Source organism: Ostrinia furnacalis, unplaced genomic scaffold, assembly GCF_004193835.3.
Source record: "Ostrinia furnacalis isolate ACB-3 unplaced genomic scaffold, ASM419383v2 OfSCF2432, whole genome shotgun sequence".
Lineage (NCBI taxonomy): Eukaryota > Metazoa > Arthropoda > Insecta > Lepidoptera > Crambidae > Ostrinia > Ostrinia furnacalis.
This window is the reverse complement of record NW_021132671.1, coordinates 158,093-185,278: the sequence shown is the minus strand read 5'-3', so window position 1 is coordinate 185,278 and position 27,186 is coordinate 158,093. Positions and strand designations below refer to the sequence as shown.

The 27,186-nt window shown below is 37.7% G+C and overlaps 1 protein-coding gene across 1 annotated transcript in view; it reads left to right on the top strand.

Annotated features, from left to right (window-relative positions):
* Nucleotides 1-27,186, top strand: part of Smyd4-2 (SET and MYND domain containing, class 4, member 2) — a 46,165-nt gene that overhangs the window by 8,414 nt on the left and 10,565 nt on the right. Inside the window, exons 4-8 of the mRNA XM_028308556.1 lie at nucleotides 15,191-15,373; nucleotides 17,178-17,324; nucleotides 18,006-18,085; nucleotides 24,949-25,070; nucleotides 26,309-26,445. Of these exons, the coding sequence (XP_028164357.1) occupies nucleotides 15,191-15,373; nucleotides 17,178-17,324; nucleotides 18,006-18,085; nucleotides 24,949-25,070; nucleotides 26,309-26,445 (669 nt within the window). The remainder of the gene's footprint in view (nucleotides 1-15,190; nucleotides 15,374-17,177; nucleotides 17,325-18,005; nucleotides 18,086-24,948; nucleotides 25,071-26,308; nucleotides 26,446-27,186) is intronic.

Genomic DNA, 27,186 nt, shown 5'->3' with positions numbered 1-27,186 from the left:
TGGCTAGACCGCTCTGAAGAAATGATGGTCTTGTCTCTTGCTAGCCAGGTTGATCTACGTACACAGATGACATGTACTAGTAAATTTTTCATTCTTTTTTAACTTATAGACAAATAACTAAGACTCGAAATAATTTCTTAATCATCGCGGCAAAGGCGCCCGACGCTCGAAAAGCGTTATTATGTATCATATGGCAAATAGCGCAATTCTTGATGAGTAAACAAGCTAATTATAATCCTACTAGCTTTCCGCCCGCGGCTTCGCCCGCGTGGAATTTTGTCTGTCACAGAAAAACTTTATCGCGCGCGTCCCTGTTTCAAAAACCGGGATAAAAACTATCCTATGTTCTTTCCCGGGACTCAAACTATCTCTATGCCAAATTTCATCAAAATCGGTTGCGAGGTTTAAGCGGGAAAGCGTAACAGACAGACAGACAGACAGACAGACAGACAGACAGAGTTACTTTCGCATTTATAATATTAGTTGGGATAGTCCACTACGGTGCCTTTTCATAGACACATATTCGCCATTTTACGCTTGATGTAGGTACATAACGCTTGGAGCTTACATCACAGAATACATAATAGTAGCAACAGAAATTGCACTCCCTTGATCAGGATCAGATGCCGACATTTTAACGGTAATAATAATAATGCAAAATTTCCAACGAACCTGGTGCATTCGAAATCGCACCTTACTACTACGCTCACAAGAGCGCAATTTTTTTGTGATCAGAATTGATCTACCTCGCAGCTCAAGCGTCAGGGTTGTTTAAGCAAAGTAAAATAAATAAAAACTTAATTTTAAGAAGCAATTATTGTATTTACGATTAGTAAACGTTAATCTAGTGGCGTTTGTATTTCGTACCATCTCCAAAGTACCTATTAATAAACTTCAGTGTTGCGATAATTCGAAATTGGACAAACAGTTTTAAAAGGTGTAGTGTCGGAAAATAGACACGGTGAAGTAAAGTTAATGTTTTATTAGCTAAAATAATGTTTTTGCTATAGCTTTTTGCCATAAGTATTTCAAATTTATTTAAAAAATGCTGATATTTTTAATTATTTAAATTACTACAGTTAATTGTTATTTCTAAATATTACGATTTTCCATTATAAAGACGAATAACAGTGCTGTTGGAACAATAAACCTTGATTGCGACGATGATCGACCGAGCGAGTATAGGTACGCGTGTGTACCTACACAGGCGCGTGGCGGCCATGACTGATTTGCAACTTGAAGTTGTCGCGCGCTGTAGGTAATTATCTCGGCCGGCATAGGCGAGTGACGGAGGCCTGCTTACATTCAAAACTATAAAACTACTCCGACAGCAAGCCTGAATGCAGCGATACGAACTCGACGTTGACGTTTCCATCAGGGAAATATTTCTGTCAAATTCGTGTTTGAACAGACACAATTTCAGCGCGAAAAACGTGTCGGATACGAACATCCAGTCCCGATTAAAACTAAGCTGCTGCCCTTTGTTTTGAATCAACAAAAGGACAGCCGCTTTTCAATTTTCTTTGTTACATTCTTTTTTTTATTCAGTGTACTCTTAAAATCACTACTATATTAATGTGAATAGCGCCACACATAACAGAATAAAATATAAAGAATAATTCTAAATGATACTCATACACAGTTTCATAAGACTAGCTTAAGAACTACCCACATTCTAAAACCATTTTATAGAAAACGCTTGCCTCTTCTGAAGCCCTGAAAGGCTCTTATAATAAGCTTCTGATGAAGACTTTTGATATAATAACGGAGTATTTTCTTTAAGCCGTCCATTAGACAAAGTAACAATTATATTATAAGCTTTTAATTATCAGTATTAGGCCCACGTCCACGTCTATATTTGTATCAGATCAATATCGTGCGGCTCAAGTCATCACAGTGTATTGCTTTGATGCGTCAATACTCGAATATTCGGCTGCAATATACCGAGCCTATAGGCGTCAGCATACCACACAACATTTTTGTTGCACAATCGCCCCTATCACAACTACATAGGATACATAGGATATCTGAACGTGTAGTGGTGTGTACCTACCAATTAAGTTCAACCACAGGTACAACACACTCTGTGTACAGATTTCTGAATACATCTCCTCGCATTGGGGCGCTCAATCAACCGTGCGTGTGAGTATACCGAAATTCCTTACGTTTACGTCAACTACTAACCCTGGCGCAGTTTGCAGCGCTCATGCAATTGAATAAAAATTGCACCATGTAGACAAAAATCTGATCATCATCATCGTCATAAGCCTTGGCGCAGACAACCAACTTTTAGTTGGCCGATCGTTGGGCCCGATTTTAATCTGAAATCTGATAAAGAATCGGACGATATCAAATCGATGCAATGTGCGCACTTTCATACATTGTCATGTCCATACTGATTAACAGCCCGACCCAACTATCGGCCAACTAAAAGTCGGTGGTCTGCGCCTAGGCTAAAAGTTATCCTACAATGCTTACAGTACGCGAACTTCAAACCACACCGGCACGAATAACTTGAGACCTTATACAGAACTATTTCAAGGTATCACATTTCACTCGTAAATCCTTGCATGAGTGATAGACACAACCATGAATGGTGGCGAATGGCGAAGGTGTCGGACTGACCGATTCAAGATCCGAAGAACGCTGGTTTAAGCCCCGCCAGCGCACCTAACTGTTCTTTGAAGCGCACCGTACCTACATGAGAAATAAATAAATATCCTTGGACATTTACACTGTCCCAAACTAAGCAAAGCTTGTACTATGGGTACTAGACAACGGATATAAACACACTTAAATACGTTTTTTTTTAAATACATACTTATTATACATAGAAAACACCCAGTCCAGTACAAACAAATATGTTCATGCAAATATGTTTGTACTGTGCGGAAATCGAACCCGCTACCTCCGGAATAGTAGTCCGTTTCGAACCACTACACCAAACGGCTGAAAAACTACTACACCATATCGTTTTTATGAGCAGACCCCCACAGAACGTATCGCCTTTACCTATATGCCCCCAATTATTCCGTTATGATAGCTGTCTGTTCGCTGTCAGTAACGAGTTATGGCCTCCAACTAAGGCTAAGAACTCATGGCGCGATTTTGAACTCATGGCGCGGCGGTTGCGGGCTCGCAGCTTCTGTAGAATGCAGATACTTATGTAAAAAAAGGCTATGCGGGTCCCGCGGCACCGCGGGTGACTAATAGAATCGCGCGGACCGCGGTAACCGCAGCCTCGACGGTTTTCTCGGTGGCGGGCGACCATTTTGTACCAGTGAATTAGCGCCGTGAGTTCTTACAATAACCGCGCAAATAACCGCTCCCGTGAGTTTTGAAATAAAACCGCAATTCCACAACCGCCGCGGGTGCGGGTGAAAATCGCGCCGTGAGTTCTTAGCCTAACCGAGCCGAAGCCACTGCCGCTGGGAAAGACGGTTCGGAGTGATTTTCAATTCCTGGAATTGATAAATGAGTTTGCAGCTAGAGCTGAACAACGAAACGAATGTTACTGAATGGGGTCGGGGTGTTTAAGAGCAAAATCATACTACAGAATGCTCATTTATTGAATAGAAAATATTTGTAGAAATTGTTTGTAGGTATTTCGTATGTGCCCGCCTTACAAATAAATAAAAAATGCATAAATTTACAAATAAATAAAAAAATGCAAACACACTGTATAATTAAATAAAAAATATTATGTTGGTTTTTATATAAGGTGTTATTTTTTATACTGATCATACTTTACCAACGCATCTAATAAAATCATACAAATACAACCCAAGTGTTTTTAAAAAAAAATTCAGGCTAGTTTTTGTTTTTACTTTTCCTAACAAAAAAAAGATATTATTTTTACAACCATCCTGTCTTCACTCACTGCCTCTCTCTCTTTCTTAACTCATTTCATTCATACGAGTACGAACAATGGCCGCGCGCGTTCATTCAACGTTCACACACATAAAGGTTAGATTACACTAAGCCTACGTTACCAAAAATTATCACTCGTGAGTATGTACGATGTTACGTCATGTTAATAGGTACTACGCGCTGGGAGAAACAAAATCTAGCCACATAAGTAGGTAAATAAGTGTATTTTCATTAGTGTAATAGCGGGGGACTTTTCCAACGAACCGAGGCGAATCATCCGCGTTAAACTAGAAATTTAAAAAAGGATAGAAATTGGAATTCAATATCTACGGTTTCGTAATGCCTACGCAATTTATTTAGAGACGTAATAAAAAATTGATAGGTACATACCTATTACTACTTCGCTTCGCTTCAGTGGAAATGCACCCTAATATTGAATATGAATAGGTGTTGTAAATAAAACTCACTGATCAATTTTCCTGGTTTTAATTCCTAAATTATGATTTGCCATCACACTTTAGATTCATTGATTTTACTTATTCACACATTTACCTATTTTGAATGTTGTTATTTAAAGTTCCTAGGTTATTATTACACTAATCACAATACATTTTGAACGTCAAGCCTTTGTTGAATGTTCACGTAAACACTGTCTTGCACTGTCTAATCTAGCCACGATCGAATTGAGGTAATGCTTTCGGGCTGCACACTTGCTTGCTGTTCACTAGACACCACGTCGGATGTTGTATTCACAATTCGCGCACTAACTTTTTTACGGAAAAAGTCCCTTTCGCGTAAACAAGCACTCATCTGTCCAAATCACACTGTAGGTATGTACCTAGGTAGACTTCCGCAATAACCATCGATAGAACTCGGTCGCGGTCGTGGCCCTCTGGCAACAACTCCTTGATAAGGCATTCCGTATTTTTACGCAAAAGCCGCCGTCTGCGGCGCTCGCATCTGGGTACCGCCAGCACTGTGCCGGTGATTGAAATTGAAATCCAGAACTTCGTCCTCGAAGCGCACGGGATCTCGTCAAGTCAGAATACGGCTGCGCTCCCTGAAGCGCTGCGCGGCTCCAAACAAGCAAGGTGTGAAGGTTTTCGACTCGTCAATGTTTCTCGTTGGCCAGTTAGTGTGCCCGAAACATAATTTCACCTGCGTTTTGTTATTGATCAAGCGCGGCATTGTAATAACTCGCACATACACTGCAATACGTTTGGGCGCATTGGACGGACTGGGACGATTATTTATGTTGTTGCGCTCCCGCATGCCGATCGGCGGCTCGGCGCGGGCTGTGGGCGCGGAGCGACTGGCAGCGATATCAATATGGCCGACTCACGCGGCGCGGCACGTGGCAGCGGTCGTTGCCCTCGGCCGGCTACTTTACGATAGTGCGTAAACGAATACTCACCGCGCTCAAAGGATGATTTATTTTTTATTTTTTTCGAAACATTCTTTGTCGTTTTACTCGAAAACTAGCCTGATTTTTTTTTTAAAAACACTTGGGTTGTATTTGTATGATTTTATTAGATGCGTTGGTAATGTATGATCAGTATAAAAAATAACACCTTATATATACTAAAAAATCAACTTTATGTATCCTGCAGATAGTTACAATACTTTGTGACATTAACACGTATTAAAGTAATTTCAATATTTTTTTAAAGATTAATTGTAATTTGTTATTGCACAAATTACTAATACTCCCGTTAGCCCCTCGTACTAAGCTAAATATGCTTGTGTCACGAGTGAGCTCACCACAATTTAATTATAATTAAAACGATCATATTTTTTTGGAATTTAAACATCGGCCGACGAAAAATCGATGGTCAACACTGACTGTATATTCGATTTTTTACAGGAACATTTTAAATAACCTTGGCCACCAAAGCGCGACCATTTTTGGCATATTTCTCTCAGTAACAAGTTTTCATTTCGTATAGGATAATTCAAAGTAATGTTTGAAAGCTGTATTGCATTTCTGGGTAACCAATCTTTCAGAATACCTACTAATGATCCAATTTTATGACTTCACTATTTCACTAAACTTAATCTAGTATTATACGTATATCACTAAACTTGGGCCGTTTTATAACTATATTCCTAGTGAGATAGTAATGAATCGCTTTCGTATAACTATGTTACGGTATAAAATTATATCCCTAGGGATATAACTATATTACGGCTTTATCTATCTTACTGCGACAGATACATATGATTATATGGTGATATTTTATCATGTTTCTATTCAATAAATGAGCGATATTTTTTATGTTTCTCCTTAAAATTAAATAAAAAGTAAAGGAGGGCTCTTCCATTTTAAATCATTAGAAAAAAGGATTACCTATCGCTAAAATGATACAAGGTAGTCAGCCGAAACACAGAATTTCATATGTGCAGCATTAAAAATATTAACAATAAAGTTGTTATAAACTAGGTACATACTTAGTCGTTACACAGAATAATAACGTGCAAAAACTTTCTAAGCCAATTTTACTGCTCCAGTTTCGAGACATGACGGAAACGGGGAACCAACTAACGAAGGTACAACAATACATCTGGAGGAAAATCATAACGTCGCAAAGTTATGGCTGCACAAATAAACGTTGCTCGAAGAAATGCAGGTGCGATGTAGCAGGCACTCTGCGACGGGGCATCGTAAGTTTCTCGAGCACTTGTAGGTTTTCATACGGGAACGAGATACGCCAAATATGACGCGTTCGGGCTTGTGAAAGCGTAAGGGCGCGTAAACACTAAAACCCGCTTTCCACAGTGGAATGATCTAGTAGAGCGGTCATCGCGTACATAAAATAGGATTGCTTTTCCACAGAGAAAGAGTTCGGGAGTATTGACTCTTAGTTGGTGGAAATAGATGTACGCATTTTTGCATTTTGCTCTCTTTGCTCCCGGTGGAAAACCCTGAGGGAAAATAGCTGGCTTGAAAAAGAACAGACGAGTAGAGAAATAAAAATATTGCAAGTATGCAAGAAAATGTCTTAAGTCATTAAAGTAAATTATTATCTACTAGCGGCCGCCCGCGACTTCGTACGCGTGGATCCCGTTTTACCCCCTTCATCTATCTTACGCGGTTTAGATTTTTTCATACAAATGTTTTTTCCCGCTAACTCCCGTTCCCGTTGGAATTTCGCAATATCCTGTTGTAACTAAGCTTTAAGTTTACTAAGGTACCTGCATGCCAAATTTTAAGCGTCTAACTTACGCGGTTTAGATTTTTTCATACAAATGTTTTTTCCCGCTAACTCCCGTTTCCCGTGAGAATTTTGCAATATCCTGTTGTAACTAAGCTTTAAGTTTACTAAGGTACCTGCATGCCAAATTTCAAGCGTCTATCTTACGTGGCTTAGATTTTTTCATACAAATGTTTTTTCTCGCTAATTCCCGTTCCCGTAGGAATTTTGCAATATCCTGTTATAACTAAGCTTTAAGTTTACTAAGGTACCTGCTTGCCAAATTTCAAGCGTCTAACTTAAGTGGTTTAGATTTTTCATACAAAAGGATTTTCCCGCTAATGCCCGTTCCCGTGGGAATTCCTAAGTATCCTATAACCTGCCCAGGAGTATGAAGAATAATTGTACCAAGTTTCGTTAAAATCCGTCGAGTAGTTTTTGTTTCTATAAGGAACATACAGACAGACAGACAGACAGACAGACAGACAGACAAAAATTTTACTGATTGCATTTTTGGCATCAGTATCGATCACTAATCACCCCCTGATAGTTATTTTGAAAATATATTTCATGTACAGAATTGACCTCTCTACAGATTTATTATAAGTATAGATTAAAGTAAAATTTTGCATCAGTAAAATTTTCTTTTTGACTTTGCGTTTGAATGCAGCCTTACAGTATGTGCCTCAGCAATAGTGGAAAATCACGTTACATTCCTCGCTCGGATTGGTTATCACAGCGACAGTGCATTTGCGAATGCCCCGGTAAATAATTTTCACCTTCCATTTTCATGCAGACGATACGTTAAAATGTTGAATGCCAAACTTTTACTGTACCGTAACGATGGTGATACGAGTGAAGTAAAATGTATTGTGTGTGCCAAAAATAAGCTTTAGAAAGACTCAATTTCAAATAGAGATAAATAACGATGTGGCATAACGTGAAACGTAGGTAGGTACTTATTACTCAATGAATACCTACATAATCATAATAAATTGTGATTCAGTGATGCTGCAGCTGACATAAAAATGTTATACTTAGAGCGTGCAAAAAGTCAAAAGAATCGCATTAGGTACCTTTTGATCAAACTGTATGGCAACTTTGTGCTTTTGGCCAAAATTAAAACAAATGAGATCACATAAATTAAAACAAATGAAAAAGGCCTGGTTCACCATTTTCAGAATTATCAGAAAGTAGAAAGGACATTATTTTAATAGTCCTTGATATGAACTTACCTGTCAGATGAACTAAAACACAAACTAAAACTTTTGGCCTTTTAGGCTTCCGTAGTCCTGACAAGGAACCCTTATAGTTTCGATACGTCTGTCTGTGTGTCTGTCTGTCTGTCCGAGGTTTTGCTTGGCAACTATTGGCACTAGAGAGCTGTAATTTTGTGGAGGTATGCATATAATTAAAACGGAAAATAAAATTTTGAAAAAAAATTTTTTAGGGTAGCTCCCCTACATGTAAATTGGGAATGATTTTTTTTCATCTTCTACCCCATCGTGTCTAGTATCGTTGGATCGTAGGTCTTTTAAAATAGATTAGAGGTTTCAAAGACAGTTTAGATGAAGTAATTGCTTGCTTCTGAAATATATTGTGGTAACGACGGACTACTACGGAACCCTACACTGCGCGTGGCATGACACGCACTAGACCATTTTTTCGTTTAAGATAAAGATTTAACAATTTGCGTCATGTCTGATAGCTAATTAAATTTTATCGGAAACCAATGAATCATCAGACTCTAAAAGCTTGCAAAATGCTAATTTATCTATTCTACTTCAACAAGATCAAGAACTTTCTAATCCCGATATTTCTAAAAACGAGATCTAAATTAGAGAGGCTCAGGGAGAACCTGTTCGAACTAATCTTTCCAGATAGACACTAATCTTTAGGAAGACGGGCAGTCGGCGGGTATGATAAAAATGAATATTTAAAAATGTACGGAGGAAAACAGAGTAAATACAAATGAGTAGATCATCTTCATAGAAACGCACCGAGCGCGGTTTGTATGTGAGCGCGCCAATATACGTATACGGCGCGCCCGCACACACTGACAAAATTCGGCGCAACCACGACTGGCTCCCCGCTAATCCCCGCTAAATTTTGTCAGTGTGTGCGTGCGCGCCGCATACGTGTTGGCGCGCTCACATACAAACCACGCCCGTGCGTTTCTATGAAGATGACCTACTCATTTGTATTTACTCTGGTGGAAAGTAAATCCCGTAATAATGTTGGAACTAGTCGTCTGCGACTCTGCGAGGCGTGGGAGCTGAGAGCGCGGCCATGTAAGCCAATTATAAGTAACATTTTGTAAATGTGATACTTATTTTGTTGGTCTATTTAGGTATAGATATGCCAAACTAAAAATAGGTATATTCGCAAATTCCCTTCTTAACAATTATATTTACTGTAATATCATAAGGACGTCGTGATCAGTTCTATTGTGAATTATTAAATGATGTGTAATACTCGTATATTAATTACGTTCAATGCGAACATAATAATTGTATACATATACAAAAGCTTACAAAGCAAATTGTATAATAAAAAAATGTATAGCAAATAATGTTCACACATTTCGAGTGAATCGACGACGGTGTTAATTTGTATAATCGAAATTAATATGAAATTAAACGTTAAAATGATTATAAATATTCGGTAGTAAAACAAAAAGGTAGTTAAAATTCCGGTGGATCCGGACAGAGCAGAAAACGTGGAACTTCAATTATTATTTATTACGCTCGCTTTAAAATTTTCAGGTAGTATGAATAAAATGAAAGGCCATTGAACACATCGTGCATTCGTGAACGGAACAACTTCGTACCGAAACATAATTGTAACTGAATTCCGTTGTGGAGCTCATATTTTATTGAGTGTATATCATAGTTGCGACAAACAAAGGTGCTACAAACGTAGTGGCGACAGTACGTTATGCCGACAATCGATGGCGCGACTGCACATCAGCTCGACGAACGTTAGCGCGACAGAACGATGGGGCGACAAACGAAAGCACGACAGTACTTTGGAGCGACAAACCCTAGCGCGACATTACTTAGGCTCGACAAACGATTGCACGACAAAACCTCCGATCGACAAACTACACTGTGACACAACTTTTTACCTACTCAACGACCTAAAGCATGACCAACATAGTAACAAGTTATTTTAAAAATATGTATGTGGATTGTGGATATATTAGGTTTATTTTTAATCTTACATTTTCAACTTAATGTGCCATAAGTATGTATGTATCACTTAACTTTAAACTATCATGTTTACTTTAATTATACACAAAAATAGAATAAAATAAATTATAAAACATACGGGTCGAATTGAGAACCTCCTCCTTTTTTTGAAGTCGGTTGAAAATAGAAATAATAAACGTTAACAAAAATGTACTCTCTGTATTTTTAATATTTTTTTAAATCACATTAATGTTATACGAAAAAATATTTGATAATGCATAATTAGGTTTTTTTTTACTTTCATGTTTACTTTCACATTTTTATACAATTAAATTTTTGTTATCGTATGAACGTATACTTTAAAGTAAACATGTAATTAAAAAATAAACCTAAAGAATAAATTATTATTAATACATCCACATACATATTTTTTAAAATAACTTGTTACTATGTTTGTCATGCTTTATGTCGTTGTGTAGGTAAAAAGTTGTGTCACAGTGTAGTTTGTCGATCGGAAGTTCTGTCGTGCAATCGTTTGTCGAGCCTAAGTAATGTCGCGCTAGGGTTTGTCGCTCCAAAGTCCTGTCGTGCTTTCGTTTGTCGCCCCATCGTTCTGTCGCGCTAACGTTCGTCGAGCTAACATGCAGTCGCACCATTGATTGTCGGCATAACGTACTGTCGCCACTACATTTGTAGCACCTTTGTTTGTCGCAACTATGATATACACTCTAGAGTATTATGAATTTCATTAAAATTTCAATTGCTCCTTAATTATTTCATTTCGTGCATGCTTCGTTTATTTAAAGGTCAATTATGGTAACTATTTTATAAATATGAACTTGGTAATTATTATTATTAAATAACTTAAAACGAAGCGTGAAAGTTTTAATAAAATCTATCTAGGTATCTTTGTACAGTCGTCAGCACATCAGACCATTCACTTTTAATGCAAAGTAATCCCTATTACAACGACTTATAATTCCACAGTGTTTACCGTGAGATGCTGTCGTCTGCACCTTTCAATTAACCCTTTGCCCGCGATTTCACCCACGAAGGGTGTTACGTCGTAGACGTGCCAATTATTATATTTGAAACTTACTTTTTCTAGCGTAAAAATTTATCTTAAAAAATACGGCGTATTGCTTGGTATAACGTGGACTCGTAGTCTGGGGCCACAAGCGTGTTAATATATTATTATTTTGTTTATGTTTTCTTTATTTTTACTCGAAGTCCCTATGGTCTTCGGTTTTAACCGGCTTAATTATTATTTATTATTAGTCTAATGCTAATATTTTAACGATAGTCCAAACGCATTTATACTCGTAATTCTATATGAGACTATTTAATTAAATTAAGCACCAAAATCTTTTTTATTTTGTAAATATTAATGCTATGATTTATTTTTAATTTCAAAAGGAATAGATAGGATTGTCTATTCCTTTTGCAATAGTAAGATCTTAGGTCTCTAGGGTGGAGGATTACGGAAAATTCCGTAACGATCAAGTTGTAAATTTTATAATCACAATATTAATAATAAATATTATAAAATGTATAATTTTAAACAGAGTTGCGACCGTAAAATGTATCTGGGAGTAGTAAAAAACTAGTCGAACGAAAATTGCTTTTTAAAAATATTTTTATATTTTAAAATCATTTGTTAACATCATAAGATAGCCATGTTGCTGTGCACAGAACACTATTAAAACTAAAAGCCTTTTTGCCGTCGGAAAAAGGAGGATAATGTTTTTGTAAACTGGGTTAGGTAAAAAGATTAGTCTGAAATTCCAGCATGGCTAAGCCCGGAGCGAGCGCATCCTAATTGAGTGGCGACGACACGATGCAATTTATCGGTTAACTAAAGGTGCATTAACACTGCAGTTTTTCAGGGAGACCGTTCTGCCCTCGATATTTAAAAGGGCGCATCTAATACCAAATGAAATACCATCTAATTAAATGGGTATTCCGAAGGGACCCCGATCACATCCCTAAGCAGCCTCTGGATTGGAACCCCCAAGGAAAACGCAAACGTGGTCGCCCCAAGCAAACTTGGCGGCGCACTGTAGCAGCAAAGGCGAAGAAAATCGGCAAGACCTGGAGCAAGATCAAGCGCGAAGCTCAAGACCGAACGCGATGGAGGACTGTTGTGGACGCCCTCTGCCCCATCTAGGGGACATGACATAGGACCTTAAGTCAAGTAAATGGGTAATTCTTGGCTGTCCTTGACTTTAACTCATATCCGACAAAAATGTTAAATGCGCCTTGTCAACTATCGCGGGCAGCGGTGTAAAATCAAAAATGTATGAGGTACTTTTTCGAATACCTAAATAGTTAATTGAATAACGCTATCTTCGTGATGATTACCAAACCAACCCATATTACCTACAAAAGTGTGGCTTAGATTGGAGGTGGTGATAATTAATTATACTTTGCATTGATAGTGTTTTGATGATAAGAAACTGTCGACATGCTGGCGAAATGGATTTAGTGTCTTGAGCACCTAAAAATTGTTTTGTGATAGCCTTTTATCAGCTTCGTCAGCGACATTTTTTTTTTGGTTTCCTAAATTGAAACATCAATCATTTACTACTCGTACCATCGTATTTTAAGCGCGCTAACGTATTAAAATAAAATCTATTCATTGGTTCATACCTACATAACATTCATACTGTCAAAACAATAGTTTTTGATACTACTGGTCCTAAAAAGACCGTAATTTATGATGGGTGCAATAAATGAGTGAATATTGAGTAACATATTGATACATTTTCAAACAATATTTTAAGGCTGAGTTGCACTACCTAAATTTAACGGTAACTATGACGATAACCGGTGCATTTTGTATGGAGTTTGACAGATTTTTGACGTTAGTCAAAGTTAAAGTAAGATGGTGCAACCCAGCCTAAGAATCACACTGAGGAATCGTTCATACGGAAATCCTGAACTGTCATGTGAAGACACATAGCTCTGTGTGTTTGAAATTCGAATTACAAATTCGAACGGATCGGTTTTTTGCGGGTCACTGCAACTACTAAATGGGATCCTGCAAAAACAGTTCCTGCAAAAAACGGGATGTCTCCGTGGGAGCAAGCCCTTATTAGACTTTCGTTGTTCATAGTAGGTAAGTAGAAATAGGAAATAGCAAGCTACGATAGTCTACTATTATAACAGTATCAATTGAAATGCTGCAAATGAACAACGTTCCTTGTCGAACTACATAGAACAATACACGTGTCCAGACTATTTATGTTCCCAACCACTAACACCACACTAACAGCATCTATCACTAGATAATACTCGTCGAACACTCCGACACAAAGCTTAATCAAAGTACACAATATCAGAGTAAATACAAATGAGTAGGTCATCTTCATAGGAACGCACGGGCGCGGTTTGTATGTGAGCGCGCCAACACGTATGCGGCGCGCACGCACACACTGACAAAATTTTGCGGTGATTAGCGGTGAGGTGCGCCGAATTTTGTCAGTGTGTGCGTGCCCGGCGCATACGTATATTGGCGCGCTCACATACAAACCGCGCTCGGTGCGTTTCTATGAAGATGACCTACTCATTTGTATTTACTCTGACAATATGCTGGACCGCTGGAGGCTAGTTCAGTCGCTTAAATAACACGGTTCTAGAGATGTTACGGAGGTTCGCCGATTCCGAAAGTTCGAAACTCCGATTAATTCATACAAGGTGATTTATGTATGAGTATCCAAATTTTTAGGAGCGACTCAGAATCAGTAACTTAATTGATTCACGGAAAGATTTTTTTTTGTGTATTTAATTATTATTACCCGCTGCGCTCGGTTCCAAAATTGGCTCACGTAGATAATTTGCTTCGTTCATAGAAAAATACGTATACACAGTTAACTGCAAAGCTTAAATAGACATAATGGTGAGCGAAAATACGCAGTAACCCTTAAATTATAAGATAAAAGCATCTGCGAATTAGACTTTCAATTTTTTTTTGCGTAAAATAACCACCACCGATTAAAAATAATGAATATAAAGTTGTATTGTTAAATTGTTATTAAAATAATTTGGATACTGATTACAAAGTCACCCTGTATAGGAAGGCTATGCATGACAGTGCGCGGCGGCCAGCGATCAGCGTATAGAGACTCAGACACACTTACCCAGGTCTAAACCTACCTGAATTTTTTTGAATTAATAAAAATATAACTGATGAAATAATGTGTGTAATTTTATGTTCTTAGACCCAAGTTTAACACATTTCTTCTGCCTCCGCCTCCTATTCGCTTTCGATTCAGCTTCTAAATTCGGTTACGATAGAACCACTATCGTAACATCCCTAGTTGCAATTTTATTAGTAAACTCGGTAGAGGTCTAAACAAATAGCGGCAAACGTAAAAACAAACATCAGACTACACCATGTATAGATGGCACATCAAGCTTGTATCTTGTACAGTTGCAATAAGTGCTATTTTACATCAGAATTGTATCTGATGCTGTCGACTGTACGAGTACATACATTTACAATGGCTGACTATTTGTGAACGTTCGCTATTTTTGTAAACATGCGCTTTTTACTAAATGATTTTTATGCAATTTTTGTTTTGAATAAGAGTAGGTAGAGGGTTATTTGTTTAACTTCGAAATTGATTTTTATTAATGCTCGTATATCCTGTAGCGTTTATGCCCGAGGCTCCGATATTCATTTCTATTTTTCAAAGTCTACTTCCGCTGGTTTAATAAAAGTTGCATGAACTGTTTTTGCGATTTTTAACAATTTTTCCTGAGATTCTCAATGTTAATTTGTTGGCAAAGTTTCAGCGTATTATTTAGATACATATGAATTTTAATGTATGTAGCTTTCGTAATTTCGGAACTTGGAAAATCTGGAAATCCTGTGACTGAAATGATGATGATGACGAACCAAAACCTCATTTTTAATGAACCTGCTTTATTCTCCAGGCACCGAAGAAGTCATTGATGGAGGAGTATCATTGGCGCTAGCACTTTGGCTGCGATCCGAGGTATTACTTCAGGCAGACCGGCCACGAGCAGCGTTGGAGGACCTAAAGCTGGCTCTGAAGGAACGACTGCCTGCTAAGATGCGCGCTCAATATTATTGGCGCATGGGGCATTGCTATCGAGGTGATTAGATATTTTTAAAGAATATTAGTAGTTTGTGTAATACTTACTGTCCCGTTAACTTCTCGTACTAAGCTAAATATGCTTGTGTCTTAGTGGGCTCACCACATTAATAGTCGAGTGGCGGCGGGATTCGAACCCGCATTCCTCTGATATCGAGTCGGCTAGTTCGACCTCTTCACCGTTCGGCTATCCTGGCTTTAATAGTAGGGTGTTTCTTGTAAGGAGTCGTGATAGGTGAGAACGAGACCTATCGATTTCACTACAATTTTTCGTAGTTTAGAAGTTATCGTTAATTTTGTGATTTTTTCAACTTTTATGACCTAGTAAAAAAAGGAATCTGAGAAAAGTCAACCCAAAAAAAAAGATTAAAAAAAAAGGTCATAAAATTTGAAAAAATCACAAAATTAACGATAACTTCTAAACTACGAAAAATCGTAGAACATACATAGCCACGATAGCCGAACGGTGAATGGGTCGGAGTGGCCGACTCGAGATCCGAGGAACGCGGGTTCGAATCCCACCACCGCTCGACTATTGTGGTGAGCCCACTCGTAACACAAGATTATTTAGCTTACCACGAGGGGCCAACAGGACTAGGTAATAGTAATTTGTGCAATACAAATTGCTAATAATCTTTTTAAAAAAAAACATAGGGGTGAAATCGATAGGTCTAGTCCTCACCTATCATCTGCCTTCAGCTTGACACCTTACAAGAAACACCCTGTATAAATTTGGAGAGCATATTTACCTACTCGTATTATAGGGCACACTAATGTGACCTTCATTTGTTATCAAATGGAAATTAGCACAGTACTTTTGTGTTGTGTTTAGCTTCTTAATAATAATATTAATCCAGAGCCAATTTCTAAGATACGACTATTGTATTTAATATCCATCCGGATCCCAGGAAATCCTAGTTTCTAATATCTCAAGTTTCAAGTAGATTTAGTTGCTCCAATGGTGCTTTAAATTGATCTAGATCTCAGATCCTGCCTGAGGCTATTGCTCTATTAGTTTGCGGAATATCTATAGGTACTTACCTATAGAGTTGACTAGAGCGGTTTATGAGATGGTAGTATTGGAATTCTGCGGTACGTTTTGGACTAATTTAAACATCGTAACCACCAACTGTGAACTTCAAGCAGATACTTGCTAAATAACACTACTACAATTTGTATTGCTGTATTGACCGTATCGTGTTAAATGTTAGCTGTAGATGCTTGAAAAATTTGTCATAGTTTAGCTTATACTTTTCAGGAATACACTTCGCTGTACCTTCACTTTTGTTTTTATACAATTTCACCCCATTCACGTAGATATGATGAAGGCGTCTGTCCATAACAGGCCTGTATTTCAGGTTTCATTTTTTGTAAATGTATCTTTGTGGCAAACGCACGTCTCGTACGAGCACTAACCCCGTAATAAGCTATAAAACCGTAGTATAAAATGCGCGAGCAACCTACCGTGGTTTAAGGAAATATGGTGATATCGCTATAAGCTTATAGCGAGCATGTAAGGCTACGAAAAAACACTAGCATCTAAAAATGAACACTAGTGAGTAGGCAAACATCAGCCTGCAAAATTAATTTAGTTTTTATTTATTTTATAGCAAAGCAAATATAGGGTTTCTATAAAGGTGTTTAAACTTAAGAGGAAGGCTCACACATCGTAAAAACCACTTTTAGTTATTGTAAAAGATTTTCTATTGATTCATTATTTTAGATTATTAGATTAATGATTAATTGAAACAGTAGGCACCTAAATGTAGTTGAGACAGTGCATTCAACATAGAATATTTCAACAGGTGCAGGAGAACCGAGCAGAGCTAAAGTGTCCTATGAGCTGGCAGGAAGACTTCTAGCAAATGACGAGACAGCCAAAGCACAATTGGCTAAGGACATAGGAGCACTGGACTACACGGCTCAGCCACGTCACCCGCCAGATAAGCCAAGTAAATATAACTATCCGTTATCCGTTGTCTAGTACCCATAGTACAAGCTTCGCTTAGTTTGGGACTAGAAGAGTAGTGAAAAATGTCCAAGGATATTTATATATTTATTATTTGACTTGCACCTAATGATAAGTGACTATTTACTTCTAAGGCAGTGGTTCCCTACCTTTAACAGACCCCTGATCTATGCTCACTTCAATTCGATTCCTGCGAATAGCAAAGATGCTATTCGCAGGAATCATGACATAAAAGAAAAGATATGTAATCTATCTGAAAATAAAATTCAAACAACCCGACGATTGGTAGTCATGAAACTAGCCAAAATAATTTCGGCGAGAAATATTTTGCTTCGCATAGGGTTGCCAATTACTTAGTAACGGCCGAACCACGTGCGAGCGAATTTCCCAAAAACTGTGTAATAATTATTTCTGGGGAAAAAAACTTGCCTTTGGCACCTGGCAAGCGATATAAAGCTTTTCACAGACATTCTCGTAGATAGCTTTTTACAAACAATTTTCCTTTTGAAACTTTTTCTTATGATATCCTGTAAGCGTGCGGCTCGTATCCTCAAATCGTATAAGATAAACCCAATGTCATATTTTCTTCCTATCGCGAAACCTAGAGTATGTCACACACCCCTATTTACTAGACATCCCGCATAAAATGCCATTTTGTTTACAGAAATCTCCGTAGCCGGCGGAGCGAAGCAAAATATGCCTGCCCTGTCTAAACTCCTGAAGATAACAGAAGAACAAAATAAGGTAAAACTATACCACAAAATAAAAAACTAACAGGAGGGTCACACAGCTCATTTATGAATACTTTCAATTACATTTTTCAAGTTAACGCCTTTGGTCGAATTCAACACAAAAATATTGCGAATAGATTTTGAATAACCCGCCTTCTGGCGTAGTTGTGAGTTTTTGCCAAAATCGCTACCTATCCTGAAGGTAAAATTAACTTATACGTCACTTTCACCAATTCGGATTATTCTATAATCAATTACATAGAACGTTTAATTTTGTATGAGATATGTGGAAACATGGGTCAACGGGTGAGCGGACCGTGGTATCATTTAAATGACACTGCACATCCGCACACCACTCTACGTAGCTATGTGGATATACACGTTCTTGTACGCTGGATTGAGTTAGCTGAATTATGTATCAGAGTTCATCATTACCTTTTAAGCTTAACTTGATACATGTAGCCCTCCACTTTTCAGGTTTTTTCTCGGTTATTTTGAATGAAAATTAGAATATTTCGGACGGTCTCTTGCGGCCGGGCGCAAGGTAGTCTTGTAGATTTATTAAGGGCAATCTTACCGTTCATATCTTTACTATATCCGCCCCGAGGATAGTACGGTTGTGATCTCAACTGCCCTTTGTGTATGAAATATGATCGTAGTTAGTTGGAAATGTTTGTTGTACTTATTCCATTTGTCCTTTTAGAGCCTTCTAAACAACATAAACTCTGTTCTCTGAGGGCGGTACTATTTTTGTACTGAGCTCTTTCAGTTGAATTAACTAATTAAGTTGTTTCAGTTAGTGTTTTGCTAATGTTTTGACTAGTTCTGTTTGCTTGTTGTTTTATCTTAGTGATGCTAAACGTAGTTTAATAATGACCGGACTTAGGATTATAAGCACGACGAAATAATCTGAAGTTAATGATGTTTACATAAATTATTATGTACTAGATTACAGTAGTAAAGGTCGCGGGAAGAGCCTGGATGCGGGCAGCGCAGGACCGTGCATTATGGAAAACCTTGGGGGAGGCCTTTGTCCAGCAGTGGACGTCATTTTGACTGAAACGAACGAACGTACTAGATTAACAGTTGCCTTTACTTGGGGCTAGATTAGAAATTCCTCATAACAGATACTATAACTACAGTGCCTGCAACTTCATATGCATAGATTTTTTTTCAGCCGTAAGCTCTGTATTTGTATATTTATATGGGACAGACTGGGTCTAGACGAAGTGTCAAGCTGTGACAGCTTCTGCGAATAAAAATTAAAACCTGCAATCCCCAGATTCCTAGTTATTGTCCGAAATAAGCCCTGATATTTTCCTAAATAGACAACGTATTAAGCATCTTCACACCTCAGGGAATTTTACTATGCACGACTTACATTCAAAAACACTGTTGCGAGCCCGTCAAATATTTCCCCAGTATATTTTATCTAGTGCCCGACAGTACACTGTAAACACTCACGTAACGTTTTAATATCAATCACGGTACCTGCTTGCTGTGGCGTGAAGACCAACAGAGCTAAATGCTAATACGCCCAAAATGCGACAGGGGCGGGCGGCAGACAGACACCAAACAAACTGTGACCAAAGGGTTTCCTGCGTTAAACCTAAACGCTCGCCTAAAATGGATAATCGAATACGAAACGTATAGTACGAGCATTTAAATTAATTTTGTGGTTACCGTCAGAAGTATATTTCTACTCGTATAAATATGTCAGGCAAGCAGGCATTAAAAATAATAACTATTTTTTTAAATCTCTGCAGATTACAGACTTTTTAATTATCCGATAGTTTGGTCGGATTTTTATAATGATCGGTTTAGGTAATGTGCATACTTTAATACTTGTTGATACTGAATTTACAGCCAAATACAACCATCGACAAAAAATCTGTTAGTCTCTCTTGCGGAAGAAACATTATAGGAAATTGATTTCCCAATCGCAATTTGTTATGTTGTCTTTAAGCACAATCAAAGTTATTACAGTTTACAAAAAGAAATATGGTATTGAGTAGCAGTACAAATACGTGCTTGGCCTGGCGTAAATTCCCCATGGGAGGCCTGGAGCGGCTCATTGACGTATACCCACAATGCACTATTGTAACCTATTGCAATACCACAGCCATAGTAAAAACAAATACACAGAAAGACAGCTAAAGCTAGAGAAATTGAGATTGCTCCGGCTTTGGCGCAATCGTACTCGTAAAATTAGAGAGGATCGTAATACTGGGGATTAAATTTTAATTATATCATTATGATGATGATGAGTCATCCGTCATCGATGACAGTTATGTAGGTATATAGAGCCGAAAGAATCTAATATTTTCATTTCGTGTCCAAACATTTATCGTGAGTGCAAGTAGGTACACACGGCCACAGTGTTAACTATCCATTTCCGTTTTTGCTCTCGCTCTCATCACATGGTGATTCTTTGTGATAGAACGAAATGACATAACCGACAATTGGCAGTTAACACTGTTGCCGATATAGTACGTAGATATAAAATATTCTTTGTATTTCCCTTTTTTGAATAAATAAATTACTGAAAGTTACTGTACTATGTCGCATGCGCCTACCTCGTAGCACTGCGATTGCGAGGCTTTCACGGTGTAGTCAGTTTCAGTTTTTTATTATTATTTCGAGCCGCTGCGATGCTGATAAATAAAAACGGAAAGAAAAGTACGACAGTCAGTACCTCTAGTAGGAAAAATTAAACAGCGCCCCCTATATTATAGCCGCCCTAGGGGGCGCTGTTTAATTTTTCATACAAAATTTTTCGATGACACTTTGAATACGCAACGAAACGAACTCGAAAGTTTTTCCTACTAGAGGTACAGTTTGAAACACGTTAAAAATTATGCCTATCATTAATTTGTGTAGTGCTGGAGCATGGTTTTATGTTATGTCCTTTATTCCGTTGACTACGAAAACAATATTATACCATTATGGGAAGTTTATAGGAAATACCTACTTACTCTTACAAAGACGGCAAAGGGACAAATGTTGAAAAATTATCAACAGGTATTTTAATGTTAATTAACAGGCATTTCCAAGTGAGGCAAACGTTTAAAACTTTGGCATACAAACTACAGTTTCTGATGTTCAGTGTTTACCAAAGCAGAAATGTGTGCTCGCCCGTGAAATTCTCCCATGAGAGACAAATACCTACTAAGATGTTATCGTTTGTTTGGTTGTGTATCATAATAACGATTTGGGACCACCGAATCTATCCCTGTGGGTTCCGAGCTCGGTACAGAAACGGTTATAAAATAGATACACTTATTTTATAGTAGATCTTTTTATTTATTTTCGCTTAACCGTGTAACTTTGTAAGTTTTGCTTTACATTATTGATATTTGTCTTACTGTCCAAATAGTTAAATTTGATAATTAAATCCCAATATTGTATAAAACTAAGTAACACTTTTATGACGTATATTATATCTCAAACATTTTTAATTTAACAAATCATGTTGCTTTTTTCTAGCTCTTAAAGATTTTAGAACGACGATACCCGTAATGTCGTAAACATAGACGAACATTTTATTAAAGTGACATCTTTTATTTGCTAGGGCCGCTACGCGTGGCTACAGGCGCTCCCCTCAAGACCAGGGACTACTTCTGGGCGACAGCCCTTAACATAGTAGCCTAGCCGCAGCGCAGACCACCGATTTTTAGTTGGCCGATAGTTGGGCCCGATTTTAATTTAAATGAAGAATTGGCCGATCCAATGTGCGTACTCCCATAGATGCCCATTGCCCGTACTGATTAACTGCCCGACTAAACTATCGGCCGACATAAAATATCGGTGGTCTGCGCCTAGGCTAACATTTTATTAAAAGACTAGCTGACCCGGCGAACTTTGTTCCGCCTTAATGGCAATAAATAAGCAGACTTTTTTTTATTTCGAACGGGATAAAAAGTATCCTATGTCCTTCTCCTGGCTCTAAACTACCTCCCTGACAATTTTCAGCTTAATCGGTTTAGCCGTTCTTGAGTTATAAGCGAAGTAACTAACACGACTTTCTTTTCACCACTCAGCAGCAGACATAGAATCAATTTTCATTTTACAGAAAAGAGCTGTTCGGGCAATATACGGTCTTAAACCACGTGACTCACTTAGAGAAGTTTTTAAAGAAATCAATATATTGACTGTGGCTTCGCAATACATATTTGATAACATTATGTATGTCCGTAAACATATACATTTATTTACTAAGAAAAGTGACGTCCACTCATTTAACACGAGACATAAGAATAAACTTGCTGTTCCATCATTTAGGTTGCATAAGATAGGTAATTCATTCTTGGGGAAATGTATTACCATATTTAACAAAATACCACACAACCTTGTCGAATTGCCAATAAACAAATTTAAGATACATATAAAAAATACCCTTATGTCCAAAGGGTACTACAAGGTTCGAGACTATATTGATGACAAGGATGCGTGGTCAGTTCAGTCTGCACATATTTGATGTACTTAAATTTGACTATTCTTACCGTTAGATAATTCCTGGCAATAAGTGGTGACTGAGTTTGTTCCGGCGTTTCTTCTCAGCACTTGCCATATGTTTGTCTCGAAGCGCTGGTAGGGCCCAAAAGATAAGGAGACATGTAAAGTGCCCCATAAGGGCTACCTTTTTCTTAGAGAAGTTTTTAAAGAAATCAATATATTGACTGTGGCTTCGCAATACATATTTGATAACATTATGTATGTCCGTAAACATATACATTTATTTACTAAGAAAAGTGACGTCCACTCATTTAACACGAGACATAAGAATAAACTTGCTGTTCCATCATTTAGGTTGCATAAGATAGGTAATTCATTCTTGGGGAAATGTATTACCATATTTAACAAAATACCACACAACCTTGTCGAATTGCCAATAAACAAATTTAAGATACATATAAAAAATACCCTTATGTCCAAAGGGTACTACAAGGTTCGAGACTATATTGATGACAAGGATGCGTGGTCAGTTCAGTCTGCACATATTTGATGTACTTAAATTTGACTATTCTTACCGTTAGATAATTCCTGGCAATAAGTGGTGACTGAGTTTGTTCCGGCGTTTCTTCTCAGCACTTGCCATATGTTTGTCTCGAAGCGCTGGTAGGGCCCAAAAGATAAGGAGACATGTAAAGTGCCCCATAAGGGCTACCTTTTTCTTTTTTTATTATTTTCTATTGACGTTCATAAGTGCCACTTGTGGTCTAAACTGAATAAATATTTTTGATTTTGATTTTGATTTTGATTTTTATATATATAGATTTGCCACACTAAATGCGTTCTGCAGTCAGGTCAAAATGAACGCAGCCCGCGTCATGTATGAACATCATCGTTAGCCGACTCAGGACAATCAGTCAGCGATCCGGGAAAAGACAATTTGTCAGCGGTGTGAAACTTGCGTTCGTTCTTTGCTCGGTAAGCCTCGGTGCCGGTTGTGCTTACCGCATAAGTTTACGTTATATAGCCTGACCAGGAACATAAAAACCCTGGCATAGAGGCGCGTCAATTGCATTTGATAGTGCAACACTGAGTACAGTCGTACCTGTGTTAAATTAATAAGCCAACTTTATGTATCAGGATTCAGGATTACGGGCTAATTTGATATTTTCATAAATTAACGAAAAAATATTACTATATACCTTGATTTTTTAGAATCCAGCAGAGATGTAAACAAACACTTTCATACACAATTACACCATAATCACTTACGTGTTCATAATATCATACACACTATTTAACAAGCCCATGAAACCAACTTTATTTTCACGTTTATACAAGTTTGAAATCAATCTTTGAAACAAATTATTTTAGCAAAATACGTGGACGATGAAAATTTGTGACATTGTCAAATTGACTTGACGTTTAAAATCATGAATGTGTTATCTCCATATTGTCTATGACTTGTCTCTGACACATCAGTGCCGTAACCTGTGAGTCATAGACAATAATCTGTAAATTTAATCGATATTATTTTAAGTATTCACTTATTCCGATTACTGATTAATTTTAAATAAAAAATATACGATACTTTGCTTAGTTTTCCAGCGATAACTTCGACAATATTGGAGATAACGTAAATTTATTTTTCTACTTTTAGTGTTTACTTTTTCGGAGTCAGTTTAATTTTTAGTCGGTTTTATTTAAACGAAATTATTTTACTTTTTTATGCAATTATGCTTACGTATTGTTCCATTGTTTATTTTTAAGAAAATAAAAAACTTCTTTCAATGAGGGTTTTCGCGATTGAAAAATCCGCCAGATGGCAATACGTAGACGCGAGGTCCAAATGCTGCATGATTGGTTATTTTTGACATGACATTGACAGATATGTCAAAATCCACCAATCACGCAGCAAGCAACAGGTGAACCACTTTTCTTTCACGACTATAAAAAGATTTTAGCAATTTAATTCACAAAATCAATTGCGCACATTTAAAATAAAGTTTGTTTACACTTTGACAGCAATAGACTGACATGCAAGGTGACATGTCAATGAAGTTTTCAGTTACTGTTGCCATTAAAAGAAATTAGTACCATTAGTTTTCCGCAACATGGCGAGGGTTTTTATGTTCCTGGTCAGGCTATAAATGTGCTCGATAGCGAGTACCTAGGTACGTCAAAAAAATCTATGAAGATTTTAGTTCTTGAAAGTAGCCGCTAGATGCGCTGTACAATCTGTCATACATTTAACATTATTTTTTACGTACTCGCTAGCGAGGACACCTAACGTAAACTCATGGTAAGCACACAGATCCCAAAATGACAAAATATATAAAGACCGACAATGTTGTTCGTAAACTTTGACCTGACCGCAGAACACAGCCAGTGTGGCAAATCCTTAAACTGTCATCTCTTTGCCAGGGCCGCTACGCAGTGGCCAGCGCCCCCATCAAGACCGGGGACGTACTCCTGGTTGACAGCCCTTACGCCGCGTGCCTGCACCCCGACAACTACGGGACACATTGCTTGCACTGCTTTAAAAGGTTCGTAGAAATGTCGGCAACAGGTCTAGCTAATAGCATCTAATAGGCAAGCATAAGTTTCCAGCAAACACGTTTTAGTCGCAAATTGAATTGCACATACACTTTCTGGAAGTACCTACTCCGGGCTAATGCAGGTACATACTCGAGCTGAGAAATCTATATTTCTTAGTAAGCGGTTCAGTTGAGTAGTTTGTTACGGTTTTTTTATGGTTATGAGTTTTTCTTAAAGAAAAATAATATAAAAGTCATTTTATAATAAAATTACACAAGTTGCAGTTTTTTAAATCGGCTCCCAAAATACACCTTACTATGTTCACAAAAGGCGCGAAGCTGGTTTCAGTGAGCGTTTTCCATTCACGCAAAAGCGCTCGAAAAACCTGTTGATGTAACAAACCAAACAAACTAACAAATGCTGCATTTAGATACACGTTCACGCGCACTTTGACGTGGTCAGCGCTGCTCTAAACCACGAGAGCTATATTTAAAACTCCGCGTTTAAACTTAAACAAACAGCAACAAACCGCAGTTACGTGATCGTGTTAACGTTTGATTGTTGGAAAATGGACACCAATGAGCTGTGAAAACGCGAGACACATTTTTTTGTATGGAATGGGGTCATCAGGTCGAGTCGCGTACTCAATTGGTCGAAAATTTCAAAGCTTGCTAAATCTAATTTTACAACCAATAAAATTGGTTATTGAATTCAACTAGTCATTCGAATATTTTTCCACATGACTGCTAGATGCCCTGTTTACGCCCATCGCTTAACACCATGCGTATGCATGGACGCGTAACAATAGCACCTGTTGATATAGACGTTAATAGGTCAGCAGTCAGTAGATGTCTGCGAAGATGGCCAGGCCGACTAACGAGGAATGATGTCAATGATCAATAACATTCAGGATTAGGTTTTGCAGATAGCGCGAAAACAACATTGAATTATAGTGTACATTATTTGTGTCGCACTAACTATAATGTTAGCACGATCTCCATAATACAAAAAATGTTCTGAAGACAAGAGCGTATACTAAGCAGTTTTCTTCATCACAAAACATCTCCAAATATTGTACCAAAATCACAGTAACTAATGTAAAATCATAAAACACTTTTTTAGCAAAGCAAAAACAGGACTTTATTTTACATAAACTTACCTCCACACTTCTTTTTACAGGCTTTATATTGACTTCACTAGTTATTCTTACATTTTTTTTAATCAATACTGATATTTGAATTTCCAGGTTAGAAGACTGCGAGGACGAAGCCCCAGTGTGGTGCCCCAAATGTTCTGCAGTCGTGTTCTGCAGTACCAACTGTAGAGACACTGCCGTGTCCACGTACCACTCTTATGAGTGCCAGTTTCTTGATCTTTTTATAGGTAAAGTTTTCCCATTATAATATTTTTATCTGATTTTCTACACACTACTATTTATGATATGAAAATAATAAAACTGTAACCGTGTCTTCACAATATTATTTTTATTAGTAACAAACATTTTTCTTTCCTATTTCGACATTCGATAAGGAAATTTAAGAATGGAAAGGTAGCAGGAAGGCGCTGGACGCAGGCCTCTACCAACCAGGCAACATGGAAAGCATGGGGGAGGCCTATGTACGTACAGCAGTGGACGTCCTATAGCTGAGATGATGATGATAAGAAAATGTATTTTGTAAAATCACCTGAACAATGAAGTTTAGTAATGAAATAAGGGTGCATTTAATGACAAAATAATTATCAAAGGTACAGCTGTTTGCTTTTTTTAAATTCGCTCTTAGCTGAGAAACGAACTGGGATGAAATAAAACATCTGAATAAACCATTGGACCGTATTTCTTCGCGCAAAGGATAAGTTCAGCTATTTAACGTGGAAATGCAGTCTGCAGTACTCACCTCTATGACGCTCAGACGCGCTTTTGTTTTTGAGTACGTAACATTTTTTGTCTTTATCTAAAGTTCACCGTTCGAAAATGTTGAAGTTAATTTTGCTTTGTTATCAGAAAACAGGACCTGTAAAAAGCCTATTTTTTAAATTATTGATTAACCCAAGTGTAGCTTAAGCCGCGGCTATATTTATAAAAAATACACTATCTTCGTTAGGTCAGTAGTCTCCACTGCAGAA